The 14,769-nt window shown below is 34.1% G+C and overlaps 1 protein-coding gene across 1 annotated transcript in view; it reads left to right on the top strand.

Annotated features, from left to right (window-relative positions):
- The window catches only part of LOC134276167 (centrosome-associated protein 350-like), a 67,720-nt gene that overhangs the window by 34,680 nt on the left and 18,271 nt on the right, over nt 1–14,769 (top strand). The window contains exons 8-16 of the mRNA XM_062758438.1: nt 5,176–5,379; nt 5,637–5,771; nt 6,076–6,165; nt 6,637–6,726; nt 7,663–7,833; nt 8,099–8,194; nt 11,324–11,652; nt 12,103–12,233; nt 13,399–13,760. Of these exons, the coding sequence (XP_062614422.1) occupies nt 5,176–5,379; nt 5,637–5,771; nt 6,076–6,165; nt 6,637–6,726; nt 7,663–7,833; nt 8,099–8,194; nt 11,324–11,652; nt 12,103–12,233; nt 13,399–13,760 (1,608 nt within the window). The remainder of the gene's footprint in view (nt 1–5,175; nt 5,380–5,636; nt 5,772–6,075; nt 6,166–6,636; nt 6,727–7,662; nt 7,834–8,098; nt 8,195–11,323; nt 11,653–12,102; nt 12,234–13,398; nt 13,761–14,769) is intronic.

Genomic DNA, 14,769 nt, shown 5'->3' with positions numbered 1-14,769 from the left:
GAAAGCTTTGGGCATGGGGCCAAGAGTTTTGTGTACAGACTTTTCAATCATTTTTATGCTATATTTATCTGTCTTAATTGAAAAATATCCAACTTTTTCCACCTAAGTACACTTCTTTTACATACTTATACATAATTTATGAAGATTTATAAATTTTTAAATTTTTTTTGGAAAGAACATTTATAAAAGGGTGAAGTTTGGACAGCTTTTTTTGAATAGTGTAAAGGAATGACTGTTATAAAGAAATAATGTCGATCAAAGTGACATATTTTTAGTTAAATTTATACATTGAAAATCTTGACAAATTTCAATTCATATCTTTATGAAAGCATTACAATGGGTTTAAAAACCAGGACAAAGCTGACCAATTAAGTTCACTGCAGGCTCTTGATTGTACTACAATACACATTTTAGCATTGTTAACTTTTCTAATCTAGCAGTGAAAGGCATAGTTAAGTTGGATGTATGGCGTGACTAGAATTTCGTAAGGTTTGATCAGGCATCGATTCTGAGATGTATTCTATCCAAACAGATGTTCTGAGTACAGCGAATTCATTTTTCAATATTTACCCAATTCTTTTTTCTGATTTTCATTATTCGGAAATAATTCAAACTGTAACCATACATGTTCTCCTGACAGTACGAGCATTATACACTGTTTTGAGTTAATGGCTCCCATTCATGGAGGCCTTTCATTCCGGATGTGAAGGTTCCATTGCATACCTCTCTGTGAGCAGAATCCAGGCTCTCCTCTGAATTGTTAATTATAAATGCAAGTATGACATGATTTATTACTTTGCCCTTTATGAATAAATTCAAAATTTTAGGATTGAGATTTTTAATTGGAATTGGTTTACACTTTAAGACTAAGTCTGCTCATTAAAATATGGAAAAGGGAAAAGCATTATTGTAAACATCATCAATTTGATGACTATGCAGGCTTAGTATTTGATTATATTACAGGCAAACAACTAACACCCCCCTCCCCACAACCTCCATTTTTTTTTTTTACTAAAAAGGTAAAACAGTCAAATGCTTTAAATGTGAACATCTCAAAAAGGAACATCTTTTTTTTCTGGACCATTAATTCATTTTCACAGCACTTTCTGCTGAAACTCTTTCTATATTTTTTCCTTGGACCATTTATTTATTTTCAAAGTACTTTAAAGTCAAATTGACAAGTTTTCCTGATTTTCAGTCTTTAATTCATGACAGTAAACAGCATTAAGTGATAAGTAAAGACATTACCTATTCAGAAGAATAAAGTTTGCTTCAGAAGTTGTTTGAGCAGGCTATGTAAAGTTGACTTTTACCAACATTTAAGAACAAATTTACCAAACCCAAAATTAGAAAGTAGTAGTAGGTTTAAGGTTTAAATCACTCAATGCCTCCACTTTCAGCTGCAAAATGGAAGGTACTTATCCTAGATATTTATCTTTGAAAAGTAGAATTATATTGTTTTAAGGCTTATTTGATTAGTATACAGTTTACTTTAAAAAAGGTTTCTTAATTGTTGCACCAGAAATTTATCTTGAGGAGTACTGTTGTTTTGATCAGCTGATTTTAAACATTCTAAGACTAACTCAGTCCAAAGGTTTGTTCAGATGAACTGTAGGTAATTTTTGGGAGTGACATCCATTGTGGCTTCCATTGTAAGGCCATAGCTGTGTAGTTTACAAAATGTTAAGTGTACTTGATGATGTTCCTTTGTGTTTTTTCTTTAGTTGATATACAGAAGGTCATTCTGAGCCAGCAATGTCTCCATTTGAACTTGGTTCACACCGCATCAGTAATAGATGGTTCATATTACCAGGAATTGTTTGCGGATATATATCACAATAAACAATCGATACATATTGTCCTTACCACATTATTGTTAATATAAGAACGTAGCTGATATTCAACCTCGAAGGCTATATTTGTGAATGTTTAATTAAAGACTGTGTCATATGATAGGAGGATTTACCAAAATCTGTAAATAATCATTAAATGTTGAGCTTTATTACAGAATTAATGACGAAAGCTTAGGGTTAAAGCATGGAGTACTGGAGTAATGTTTGAAATTTTTTAGAACTGTCAGTAAATGGACATTTAATGAAGCTTGTTGGAAGGGCAATTAGGATGAAGTCAAGAGTCCAAATGTCTCTGCTTTGCTTTCAGCAGGATTACATGTAATCAAAATTAAAAAATAAGAAAGAGCAAGATCCTTTCATGTTTCAAATAAACAGATGTTAATGAATCGTGACAGCGGTCACCAGATTGTAAGCGAAGAACACTATAAGTTATAAAATTGATTTTATAATATGTTAAAGATTGTATTTTTTTAATTAATGAGGCATTTCTTATGAATTGTTTCTTGCTTTTTATTATAAACCTTATAACAAGCAAACCTAATAAAATATGAATGTTGCTGTTTGAAGTAAACGTCAAAAAGTATTTTACGGCAAAAACGACTGTATTTTGAGGCTTATTAAAAATGCATTGGGTTTCATAAAGTGCGTCTGAGATTTTACACATGTCTGATGTATTTACCTGTCAACAAAGTGCCGTTTTATTTGGGGATCGAGTTCTTGAACTAATAACCGTCACACCCATCTTTAAGAGAAACTGGCTCTCAGCTTTTTACGCAGGATGTCCTCACCCTAGTGTAAACTGTTTAAATTGATGTCGTAAAATGTTTATATTTTATAAACATGCCACTTGACCTGTATGCTCAACTTTTGACTTCTTAAATATTATTCCATGGTGATGATGTATGATGACTCTAACGTAGTCCCTCCTTCTTACTGACATGCTTTAAATGCATATTTCAAAGGATTGCCATGCTGTAGATATGCAATGTCATACTTTCCATCATTTTTTTTCCTTAGCTATGAATCATTTAACATAAGTAAAGAAAAACAATTTTTTTCCTTTAAAATTATTTTTCTAATTCATCTTCAAATAAATCTAAAGCATTTTCCCAGACAAATTGTAATAAAATTTGTAAATTAGACCAAGGTAAAAAAAAAAATGCTAAAAATTGCAAGTATTATGTAATAATTGTAAGGATGATGTAAGAATGGTAATGATGGAGTCAAGTTTCTCTTGGTTTAGGTGATATATGCAATATCAGAGGGCCATGTTTTCTTTCTTTAGGACAGAAAATTTACCATTATGATCATGTATATATATATAATTATATAGAAAAATAATCCAGAATTTGGAAAAGATGATCACATTTTATTCCAAAGCGCTTTCGCCATTCGGCTCTTCAGTGGAATTTGAATAACAATAGCAACATGACATGATAACGTCGTTATTATGACGTCATAATTAAAGGACAACGTTAAAATTTGGCGCAAAAAATGTCCGTAGAAAGCGCCAAATTCAATAGACTTGACACTGTAAATGATACATATTTACACAATAATAATCAATAATTGATAAATTTTAAAGATTTTAAAAACAATATTTACAGTCATTGATTAAATCAGAGCATTTATCTGTTTAGTTTAGGCTTAAATTTATCAATGAAATGTTGTTCTTTGGCCCGCCGTAACTGTTCATTTTCCTCAGTAACTTTATAAAACGGAAAGATACTAAAACGTCCTTTACCGCATTGTTCAAAATGTTCGCTGCACGGAGTATTTCTTACGGAAGGGTCCCTTATCTGCTGTTTGTGTACTCTAACACGGTCGGATATTTTATTTCCTGTTTGACCAATGTAATTTTCTCCGCAACCACGGCAAGTCATGCAATATATGACGTTCTTGGTTTTGCATTTCATATTATGTTGAACTTTAAAATCTATTCCTGTTTTGAATGTGAATGATTCTCCGAAAAACGTCGGACAAAAAGACTAGAAGAATTGAGTGTTTTTCTACGCCGCCAAAAATATCCAAAAAACCTTATAGCCGAAGCGACAAGAAAAGCCGAAGCAATCCCAATTACAGAACTTCGGAAAGTAAACAGAAAGAATGAATCCGATAATATGCACACAGAAATTCCATTCGTTGTCACTTATAATCCAAAAAATCTCAACATCTTCAACACAACGAAACAGTGCCTGCCCATACTTCAACAATCAAAAAATCTGAACGACCTTATTGCGGAGAAGAATTTGATTTACAGTAGAAGACAACCGCCAAATTTGAAAAAAATCCTCACCAAAGCCAAATTCACCTCTACAAAGGAAATATTTACAGTTTCCAAATGTGATGATCCACGCTGTGGAACTTGCGATTTTATACAAATCGGAGAATCATTCACATTCAAAACAGGAATAGATTTTAAAGTTCAACATAATATGAACTGCAAAACCAAGAACGTCATATATTGCATGACTTGCCGTGGTTGCGGAGAAAATTACATTGGTCAAACAGGAAATAAAATATCCGACCGTGTTAGAGTACACAAACAGCAGATAAGGGACCCTTCCGTAAGAAATACTCCGTGCAGCGAACATTTTGAACAATGCGGTAAAGGACGTTTTAGTATCTTTCCGTTTTATAAAGTTACTGAGGAAAATGAACAGTTACGGCGGGCCAAAGAACAACATTTCATTGATAAATTTAAGCCTAAACTAAACAGATAAATGTTCTGATTTAATCAATGACTGTAAATATTGTTTTTAAAATCTTTAAAATTTATCAATTATTGATTATTATTGTGTAAATATGTATCATTTACAGTGTCAAGTCTATTCAATTTGAATTTGGCGCTTTCTACGGACATTTTTTGCGCCAAATTTTAACGTTGTCCTTTAATTATGACGTCATAATAACGACGTTATCATGTCATGTTGCTATTGTTATTCAAAATCCACTGAAGAGCCGAATGGCGAAAGCGCTTTGGAATAAAATGTGATCATCTTTTCCAAATTCTGGATTATTTTTCTATATGTTCATACCTATACCAAGGACATCTTGAATTTTAATATATATAATTATATATATGATTCTTAGTTTCATTCACTTGCAGTCTCTCTGCTTTAGGATTGGGTTATGAACTGATGATGTAGTTGCCTCAATGTCACACCTGGAGTTTGTATTGTGTGAATTATTGATCACTGCATGAAAAGTCAATAGAAATTTTAAGTTCTCATAGTGAACTGCAGATAGGGATGCTAGATTTTTTTATACACATTATTCTAGAATTAAGTACTTTATAATTACCAGACCTCTTCTTCTACAGTTGATAACCTAGATAGGAATGGGGATGATGATGAGATGGGGGAGGCGGATATGAACCCTATGAATGGTCCACATCACTACCATCACAATGAATATGAGCCTGTACTCAGTCGAGCTTCCTACGACCTACCACCACCAGATGGCGCCGACAGTCAGAGGCGAGTTCGCAAGGTGGCCCCCGCCCCTACTGTCCCAACGTACAAAGGTAGGACACAGGGGAGATAGGTGTTATAACATTTAAAAAAGAAATACTGTGAAAATGTAAGAGATGCAGGAATGTAAATGATGAAACATGAAAAATTAATGAATGTAAATAGAAATAAAAGGTGATGAAATAGTTGTACTATGAATATCCATAAAATTCTGAACATCATGAAGTGAAATTTGATATTTAACATTCCAGCGAATTGTTCTTTAATTTTTCATTTGCACTAAAACTAAAAAAAAAAAAATTATTTGTAGGTTTCAGTGAAGCAGAGGTGAGGTATAAATATGCAGACTTCAAACCCCCCAAAGTAATGGACTGGAGAAAGAGGGAAAAGAAAAAGAAAGCTGCCCTCAAACTGCAGGAAAAGAAAATGGAACAGGCCACCAAAGGTAAGTAGGTCAAGGTCAAAATCCAAAGGATACACATATATGAAAAATACTATTTTTGGAGTAGAAGATTAAAGGAGAATGGGGGGCTTATATCAATGGTTTTATGGTATAATGGAAACCAATTGAACCTGTCTGAATGATTTTTAATAGGTTACATTTGTCAATAACGTGAAAAACTAGTGAAGAGATAATTGGAAATGTATTCCACTGTCAACGAGTGCTGATTAGTGAGCATAGGTAGAATTATTTGTATTCACTTTTGAAGTATATAAGACCGTGTATAGATGATAATCTTTTATTGTAGAATCCGTCCCAGAGGAAACCAAACCAAAAAAGAAAATGACAAGGATCGTTGCCACTAGCAACAAAAAACCTGAAAAGCAATCAAAGAAAGGTATTGTCCACATGAAAATAAAAAAATCAATGGAAATAGTAATGAGGGACGGATGGTAATGAAAGTGAGTGCAGAAGAGCAAGATATTAGAGGGCGAGATAAATGAGTCTGATGACATTTGTTAAAGTAACAAATATGCCTCAGGATAATTTGGTGGTTTTGAGCTCCGTGACTTAGTGCAAATTATTGTCTTTTGCCATTATGCATATTTTATTACCTTTACTATTTTTCCCAAGTAACAAACTTGTGCATTTTTGCCATGAGTGACTCACTGTTAAAAAGTGTATTTTTTCTATAAGTGCAATTTTATGCACTTTGATAAAATATGCTTCCTGCACTTTTAGTCGTATGGAATGTGAACAAATGTTTTATTTCTTTTGATAAGTAAATTATATTCCATTAATTTTGTTCCAAAATTTAAAAATCAATTTAACGGCTGTCACCTGAGACGTCATCTGTACTTGTTTGTAGATATTATAACAACATCATCATGGCGGGCAGGACAAGAGCTGATTCTACGAGAACTTGGACCAGCGAAAACTCGAAGGACGTCACAGACTAGTAAGTGTCGAGAATCGCAGGCTAATAAGTGCCGAGAATTGCGAACTACAGAGGATAGATTCAAAAGTGTATTTACCCAGCACCATAAAAACATGATAGTTGCAATTAGAAAGAAATTGACAAATATAATATTCTTATAGATGAGATATAAAACTAGCCTAAAATGCTATTGAATGAAGTCTGCACTCAATTCAAAAACAGCTTTGTAAATGTAACAGGCATGTACCCATTTTCCCAATCTTGTCAAGTGGATCTGGACCAATTACTTCCATATGAATAATAAAAATATGGGTTGTTATTCAAAATGTGTTGCATAGGGCAGTGTAAATGCATTGTATTCTGTACAAAATTCATTCTCCACCCCGTGCATAGGACGAAAAAAGTTGACCCCCTTAGATTTGATGAAGAAAGGCAAAGACTGATTTATTTTGAGGGAGTGGGTGTGGGCCAGACAGTTTAATCCAGGCTCTGAGTGTCTCTTTTCATCACATTTATTTGACAAGATTCGGCAAGTGCAGATCTGCATGTAATGATGCCGGTAAATTGCTATGCATTATTTGAAGCTGTGTGTGGGGTATTTGGAACACTGTCAGCCAGGTTTCACCTCTCGCATGGAACTGAATGAATTGATTTTACATCTGATATTTGATTCTATGATTGAAGTAATATAATACACACAATGGCCTACCTATGAAAGGGGGTGGTGAAACTTTAGCATGTAATATCAAATGAAAGTTAAAAAGACAGAGATATGAATTTCTATTGCTGATAACTAGATCTTTAATTTATTTTTAAAAAGGCAAATTATGGGTATTTTTCTCCCCATTTTTTGTGTAAAACAAGAAAGTGGTATTGAAAGCAAAAGTTATCAAATACATCTCTCTCACATGGAAAGACATTTTAGAATTTTTTTTTAACTTTTGAAAATATTTTTAGGTGAGGCCTCTGTTGATATCAGACCACCAGCCACTGGGGCCAGTAACAATGACAACGAAAAAGATAAACGAGAGGAAGTGGCTGAGCCGAAAACTGCAACAACGGTGGAACTGGAACGAGCCAAGGCCTTGTCTGAAGAGGCCAGAAAAGTGCTGTCTGATCTCAATATGGGTAAATGGAGAACTAGATATCTAGACCAGTATCTAATTTATTTGTTAAATGAAATATATGGGTAAGCATTAAATATCTAGGTCAATATTCACTTTAATTGTGTTTGTCTTCATTAAACTAATGAATAGAAGAATCAATATACAATATTTGAAGAAATGTGTGTATGCTTTTTGCAAATATTCTTCCTTGGTTAAGAGTTATTTTATAATTTTCTTATTTAAAAAGCAGTAATACATTAGTCAATAAAATTATGTCCTCTAAATAGGTTCAGAAAATGAGGAGGATGACAAGCCTGGGAAGGAGAATGAGGACAATATCAAACGGAGGAGATCAGCCAAGAGGAAGGCCAGTAAAACAACAGGTGAGTATCGAGGACCATGAGAGGACCAATATACTCAATAAAATGATAAGTTAGTTTTAAACAGAGGGAATCAGACAAGAGGAAGGCCAGTAAAACAACAGGTGAGTATCGAGGACCATGAGAGGACCAATATACTTAGTAAGATGACTAGTTAGTATTAAACAGAGGAGATCAGCCAAGAGGAAAGCCAGTAAAACAACAGGTGAGGAGGACCATGAGAGGACAATATACTCAGTAAGATGACTAGTTAGTATTAAACAGAGGAGATCAGCCAAGAGGAAAGCCAGTAAAACAACAGGTGAGTATCGAGGACCATGAGAGGACCAATATACTCAGTAAGATGACTAGTTAGTATTAAACAGAGGAGATCAGCCAAGAGGAAAGCCAGTAAAACAACAGGTGAGTATCGAGGACCATGAGAGGACCAATATACTCAGTAAGATGACTAGTTAGTATTAAACAGAGGAGATCAGCCAAGAGGAAAGCCAGTAAAACAACAGGTGAGTATCGAGGACCATCAGAGGACCAATATACTCAGTAAAATGACAAGTTAGTATTAAACAGAGGAGATCAGCCAAGAGGAAGGCCAGTAAAACAACAGGTGAGTATCGAGGACCAAAAAGGGAACCAGTATGTTGTAAACCTACCAGTTATCCCTATAACTTTTATTGTGCAACAATGAATTTTCATGATAGAGGAAAATCCTTCACAAATATACAATTGGGAATGGTTTGCTGTAAGAAATAAGGTAATCACCAGAGAAATGTCTGAAACTTGTGCACTGATAAAGAAGCAAAAAGTCTGAAACAAAATAATAAAGTTTGGTGTACTGATGGGAAGGAATTGTTATAGAGCTGTATCTTGTTTTGAAGGTGTTTCCAATTTTTAAGTGTTTTTTTTTTTCTCAGAAGAATTTAAATGATTTGGTAGTCATGTTTTAAGAGCAGGATATCTAAATAAGGTGCATTGCTTCGAATTCTTTGAAATTGTTGACCAATTCCCTGTATGGTGTCATGCAGTGTGTACTGTGGGGATGACATAAAAAGGTGGATGAACCTTTCAATCAGAATAAATCTTTTCATGTGTTTATGCCGAAGTTTGTTGAATTTTCTTGAACTTTATTCAAGCAAGAATCTCAATTTTTGTTTTTGTTTTTTTTCTTTTGCACAGAAGTGCCTAATTTTGAATTGAGCCAAAGTTTATGATTTTTAAAAAAAAAGTAACATTAGTAAGCCATGAATTTGTTATGCAAAATTTTATACATATCACAAAAAGACTATTGCAGGATACAGTGTTTTGTTATAAAGCAGATCTAAGAAAATATGTTTCAAATGATGCAGAACATGATAATATAATTCACATCAACATGACATTATTTTGTGAAAAATTTAATAAGTTTTAGAATACCAAAATGGTATACGGAAGGGTCTTTTTAGGATAGGAAATCAAAATTTCTACAGCATTTTCAGAATTTGATTATAGGCTTGTTGAATCTTTAAGATAAATTTTTTTTGTGATAGTACAGGGAATGCTCTATTTAAGGCGTGTTTAAATACCCCAATATTGAATACCACAGTGTGTAGACTCAAGCCTTAATCACAGTGATCAAGCCTGTATTTCATTGTTTCTGTGCACTGAAAATTTAAACATGCCAGTTTTTTTCTTTCTAAATTGGCTTGTGTATACCAGAAATTGGATACCGGATTTAATCTAGATCGAATGACATGACAATAGGGTTTAGAGCTGGCGTTTAATGGAATGGCGGTCCAGCTGATTCTAATAACGGGATACCCCAGCGTGATCCCGTCGATAAGAACGCGAAACACGACGACAAGAAATTTAATACAAATATTTGTTATGTAATCAATAACTTAACAATTCAATTAAATTCAATTTTCATTTCTTTTAAACAAGAAATATTTGGCATGTTATAAGTGAGGCCAGTTAAATATTTGAATTCTGATCATTAAGTTTGGAAAGGTCCTCTGGTACTTAAGTTTTCTATCTCAATCTTGTAACACCTAGCAAAGGAAGTAATGGCGGGGAATGTTTTCTATCATTATGTAATTATTCTTTACTTAAAGACAGCATTCTACGTAACAGATTAAAGTAATTGTCAATGAAGGGGGTAGGTTTAATTACTGGAATGGCTAAAAGGTCAAAATATTTACGTAATGTGCCCCAAAGTCTGTTTGGTTATGGGTGTATATTGCCAATATTCACGTAGTAGATATTTATCTGATTGTCTTGCAGGTATTGTCCTGGAGCCAAAAATTTGTAGCCTTGACCCCCATTGAATCATAACTGAGAAATATTAATGAGATATAATTTGTTTTACAACCCCTGACATTTTATCTCGCTCTCATAGATGTTAGAATTTAAGTACTCTTCTCTGCATAGAAAATATAAAATGTCAAAACAAAACTATAGTGTTAGTATTGTAAAAATAGTGGGGGAAAATGTCCAGATGACTCAACCTAGTTTTATTTTGTATATTTGGTAAACACCAGTCATATTGTTGTTGTTTTTTTCAATTTTAACAGTTTGGAAAAATTTACGTATTTTTAAAAGTTCTACCTATTGTTTGCCAAAAAAAAAAAAAAACAGATCCATTGATTTTTGATTTGATTAAAAATGTTTGCTGGTGACTTAGACTGTATCCCTTGATGTATTAGTCGTAGAAAAAGGGGCCAAGGTAGGCATGCTGTTCCAACTTACCTGGTAAATAGACTTTTTTCAAAAACAGCCTTATCTTGTAACACCACTGAAAGTACAGAAAAGTGTTTAATATTGATTAGTGTGTTTATGTAGGGCTTCAAATACTTATCAACAGAGAAAGAATGACACAATTATTTCCTAAAATTCCATAAAGTGTTTTAAAAATTCGATTTGCCATAAATGTGCAAATAAATCTATCTAGAAAACATCTGGAATTTGAAGGAGTACATCTGTTTTTTATGAAAAGGTCTTTAGGGACAACTTAAAAGAATTAAATTTGAAGAAAAAAATATAGCTATTGATGTTGTTCAAGTAACATTTAAGACACAATATTAAAATATTAAATCAAATTATATTTTATGTATGTAGTAAATTTGTTCAGGAGAAACAAACACTTTCTTTTTTATTCAGAACCTGAAAAACAATCGAATGCCAAACAACGACACTACGACCAAGAAGAAGTCCGCCGCTTCATCCAGAAGCAGAAGGCGGACAGGCTGAGACAGCAACGTGAGGAGGAGAAGAGGAAACAGCGGGCCCAGGAGATGAGGAGTCAGCAACTCGAGGAGCTGAGGAGCAAGCAGAAACAGAGCGCCCACAGCTCCAAGAGGCCCACCAAGTCGGCAGGTGCCCGGAGTAAGGGTAAAGCCCACGATGAGACATTTACCCACGCTCCAATGTCCTACATGGAACTACCCAGACACCATCCATTTCATGAGGATCTTCAGTCTGGATCAATGGTATGGAATTAACTACCATGATAAATAAGGCAATGCACTGAATTCACTGAAAGTCGTCAACATAAATTTTGTCCTGTTTTTAGATTACATTTATATATGTACATATATTAACTGAATTTGGTCGGTATGGGTGTAAAGTCCCAGGAATTTCTTAGAACTTCTGGCTAAGTGCAGATAAGAACTGATTTAATGCTTCTTCTAAATAACTCTGTACAGGGATATATGGAAACCCAGCACCAAAATCACATAGAGACAGTATTTTTAGCTTGGGAGGATTACATTGTCATTGTTAAAAGTTAGTAATAAGAAAAAAATCAATCCCATAAAGTACAGATGTACAGGAAGGCACTGACTATTAAGTCAACTGGTGACTGTATGTTAAAGATCAAAGCCAAAAGTTTCAGTGATTTACAGGTAAATAAATGCATCTTGGTTTATTTTACTATGCAGGCTACCACAGAGTCGGAGAGAGAGAGGCATGCTGGGATACCGCCGAGAGAAGAGGAAATGGAAATGTCCGATGACAGCTCCACGTTGACAGGGGAATCTCTAGAAGCTGTCACTCCCACCATTACTCCTAGGTACCTGATAATGTTGACTGCTAAATGTACCTACATTACTTTCCGATAGCCTACTGGGTAATAAGAACATCCTCCCACCCCCCCTTTCACCACCCCCCACCCCCACCCCACCTTCAATATCCAAAAGCTTTTGAATAAAAAATGCTACTTTCCCAAGGCCTTTGTTTTGCTGTCAGTAGAAAGTGCTGAGAAATATTGACCATTAAGGCTTGAAAATGTTAATCTTCCATGGACAGCAGAAGCAGCAAGAAGTTTCTGTCAGATTGATTAAGAAGTTTAGTTTGTTTGCTTGTGTTTACATTATACTGTGAAAACCAGTTTTTGTGCTATCCAATTATTTTATTCAAAAATTAAATCTAGAAAGTTCACATGAACAGGAAGACAAAATATGTGGTCTTAAATGACTGAGATCTGGTAACCTAAGACAGTGATTTGGTCCTGATTTAAAGGTTTTAAAGATAAGGAGTCAATTAGAGTTATACCTTGTTATTTACAAATCAGAGAAAAAAATTACGTTTTAAATTATTTTGAATTCTCTCAGGTTGAATATTCTTCCTGTACTTAGCACCAAGTCCTTAAGGTATGGGATCAAGAATTCTGCTCTGTTTGAGCTTTTAAAAAAAGATTCTTAACATGAATGTGAATTTTGCACAGCATTGACTTGTTAAAGTAAGGGTCCAAGGTCATTATGTGTTGGAGTTGTTGGAATTCCCCATTGAAATTCATTCAGTAGAATGGAGTTTTTCTGGGGCTCATCAAATATTTAGTTTTGAAATTTAATACTTTGTCTAAATTTTGGTCCATTTAATGTGTGTTTTTGGAATGTTTGCAAAGTGAAAACAACCTTTCTTAAGTTAAACTATTGCTATCTAAGTGCTCATTGCCAGGTTATTGATACAAGCAAGAATAAAATAAATGATCAAGGATGTGACCCTTTATATATTTTATCAAGCAGCATATGTAATAAAAAAGAAAAGTTAGTGTACTTTTCCGAAAACTTTGTTTTGACCTCTTGGAGCCAGACTTAATAGAAATGTTAAATGGTATACATACCAGTATTCATAGTCATATTTCTTCATACCAGTAACCTTGTACAAATAATAAAATAAAATAAAAGATTGATGAATTTTATTATTATTATTATTTATTTTGTTGGTATATTTAGGGTTGAGTTTGAAGATGCCAAATCTAAACCAAAGAGTGATGCCCACGAAAGAAATAGTGTTCAAGATGGAAACTTAAATAGTGCTAATGTGAAAAACCTAGGTGGATTAACGTTCAATGTGGATGGTGTACTAAGCAAATTTTCGGAGGCTTTACACAGCCGTGGTAATGATATTAATTCTGGATACGGAGGTTCCGGGTCGTCCACAGGAAGTCAGGATCGGCCGCACGTTTACGGGAGTGAGGACCCGGGCAGTGGCCGGAGCAAGGCAGACAGGATACAGGCCATAATGAACACAGCTGCCACGCTACAGCAGAAAATTCAGGCCGAAACCTCCAAATTCACTGGGGACAACCATGAATGTAAGCTCTTGTTCTATCATCCAGGCACATATCTAGGGTGCATTGTGGGTTATCTGTTGCTGTGTTACTCTCACATTTGTGCCACAGAAAATTTCATTGCAGCCAGTGATACTAATTGTTTGCAGTCTTGTGACGGCAATGATATAAAATTTAGAAAGAAACCCCCCTACCCAAACCCTTCCCTTTTTTCAAAAATAAAATTGAGCTGGTTTTCTTTAGATTTTTCCTATGGCATGTGTTTTATATGTTTGATTACCTATGATTTTTTTATCTCTCTATATGAAACTAGGTCATAAAGTGCTGTTCTATAATGGTCCAGAAAGCAGTGTATCCTGAAATAATTACACATTGTTGATGTATTTTATTGGCATATATGGCTTTTTTTCTTTTGGAGGTCCTAGCATTATGCCTTTAACAATTGGATCGTGAACAATGGATTAAAGAATAAAGAGAAATGTTTACCTAATACCTGCATTCAAAACACCTGAGTAGATTATTTTCTATTATATTCATGTTCAACATTTTTACTGTGAAGAAAAACTAGTTCAGCACATTTTGAAAGAAATGTCTGTGTAAACTAAAAACACTTGTGTATTTACGAAAAGTAAATGAAGTAGTTTTCAATCCTTTTGTCCATTGAAATGAATCATTTTTTAAATTATTTATGCCTTAAGATAATTTTCAAAAAAATTTCACAAATGTAGTTGCTTTGAAGGATGATAAATACGCCTATATGCAAGAAAAATAAATGTGCTTGTTTGGATAGTCATCAGAAGTAGTTTGCAATATTCCACCCAAAAAGCACCCCTCACAACATGCAGAATTACTTTTCATTCTGAAAGCACAAGTACCTCTCGCTTATATGTATGACTCAATTGTATGAGATCAGCGGTGTGAGATTTTGGGTAGGGAAAATTGTGTTAGTTGTAAGCTCTTTTATAAGTGAATGAGTATATTCAGTATATAAATTATGGCTATAGATTATCTGGTAGGTTTTTTTTTTCAAGTG

The sequence above is a fragment of the Saccostrea cucullata genome, unplaced genomic scaffold, assembly GCF_032062105.1.
Source record: "Saccostrea cucullata isolate Sc308-1 unplaced genomic scaffold, CSIRO_AGI_Scuc_v1 ctg95, whole genome shotgun sequence".
Taxonomy (NCBI): domain Eukaryota; kingdom Metazoa; phylum Mollusca; class Bivalvia; order Ostreida; family Ostreidae; genus Saccostrea; species Saccostrea cuccullata.
Note: the sequence above shows the minus strand (reverse complement) of the source record. Positions and strands in the feature narration are given on the sequence as shown.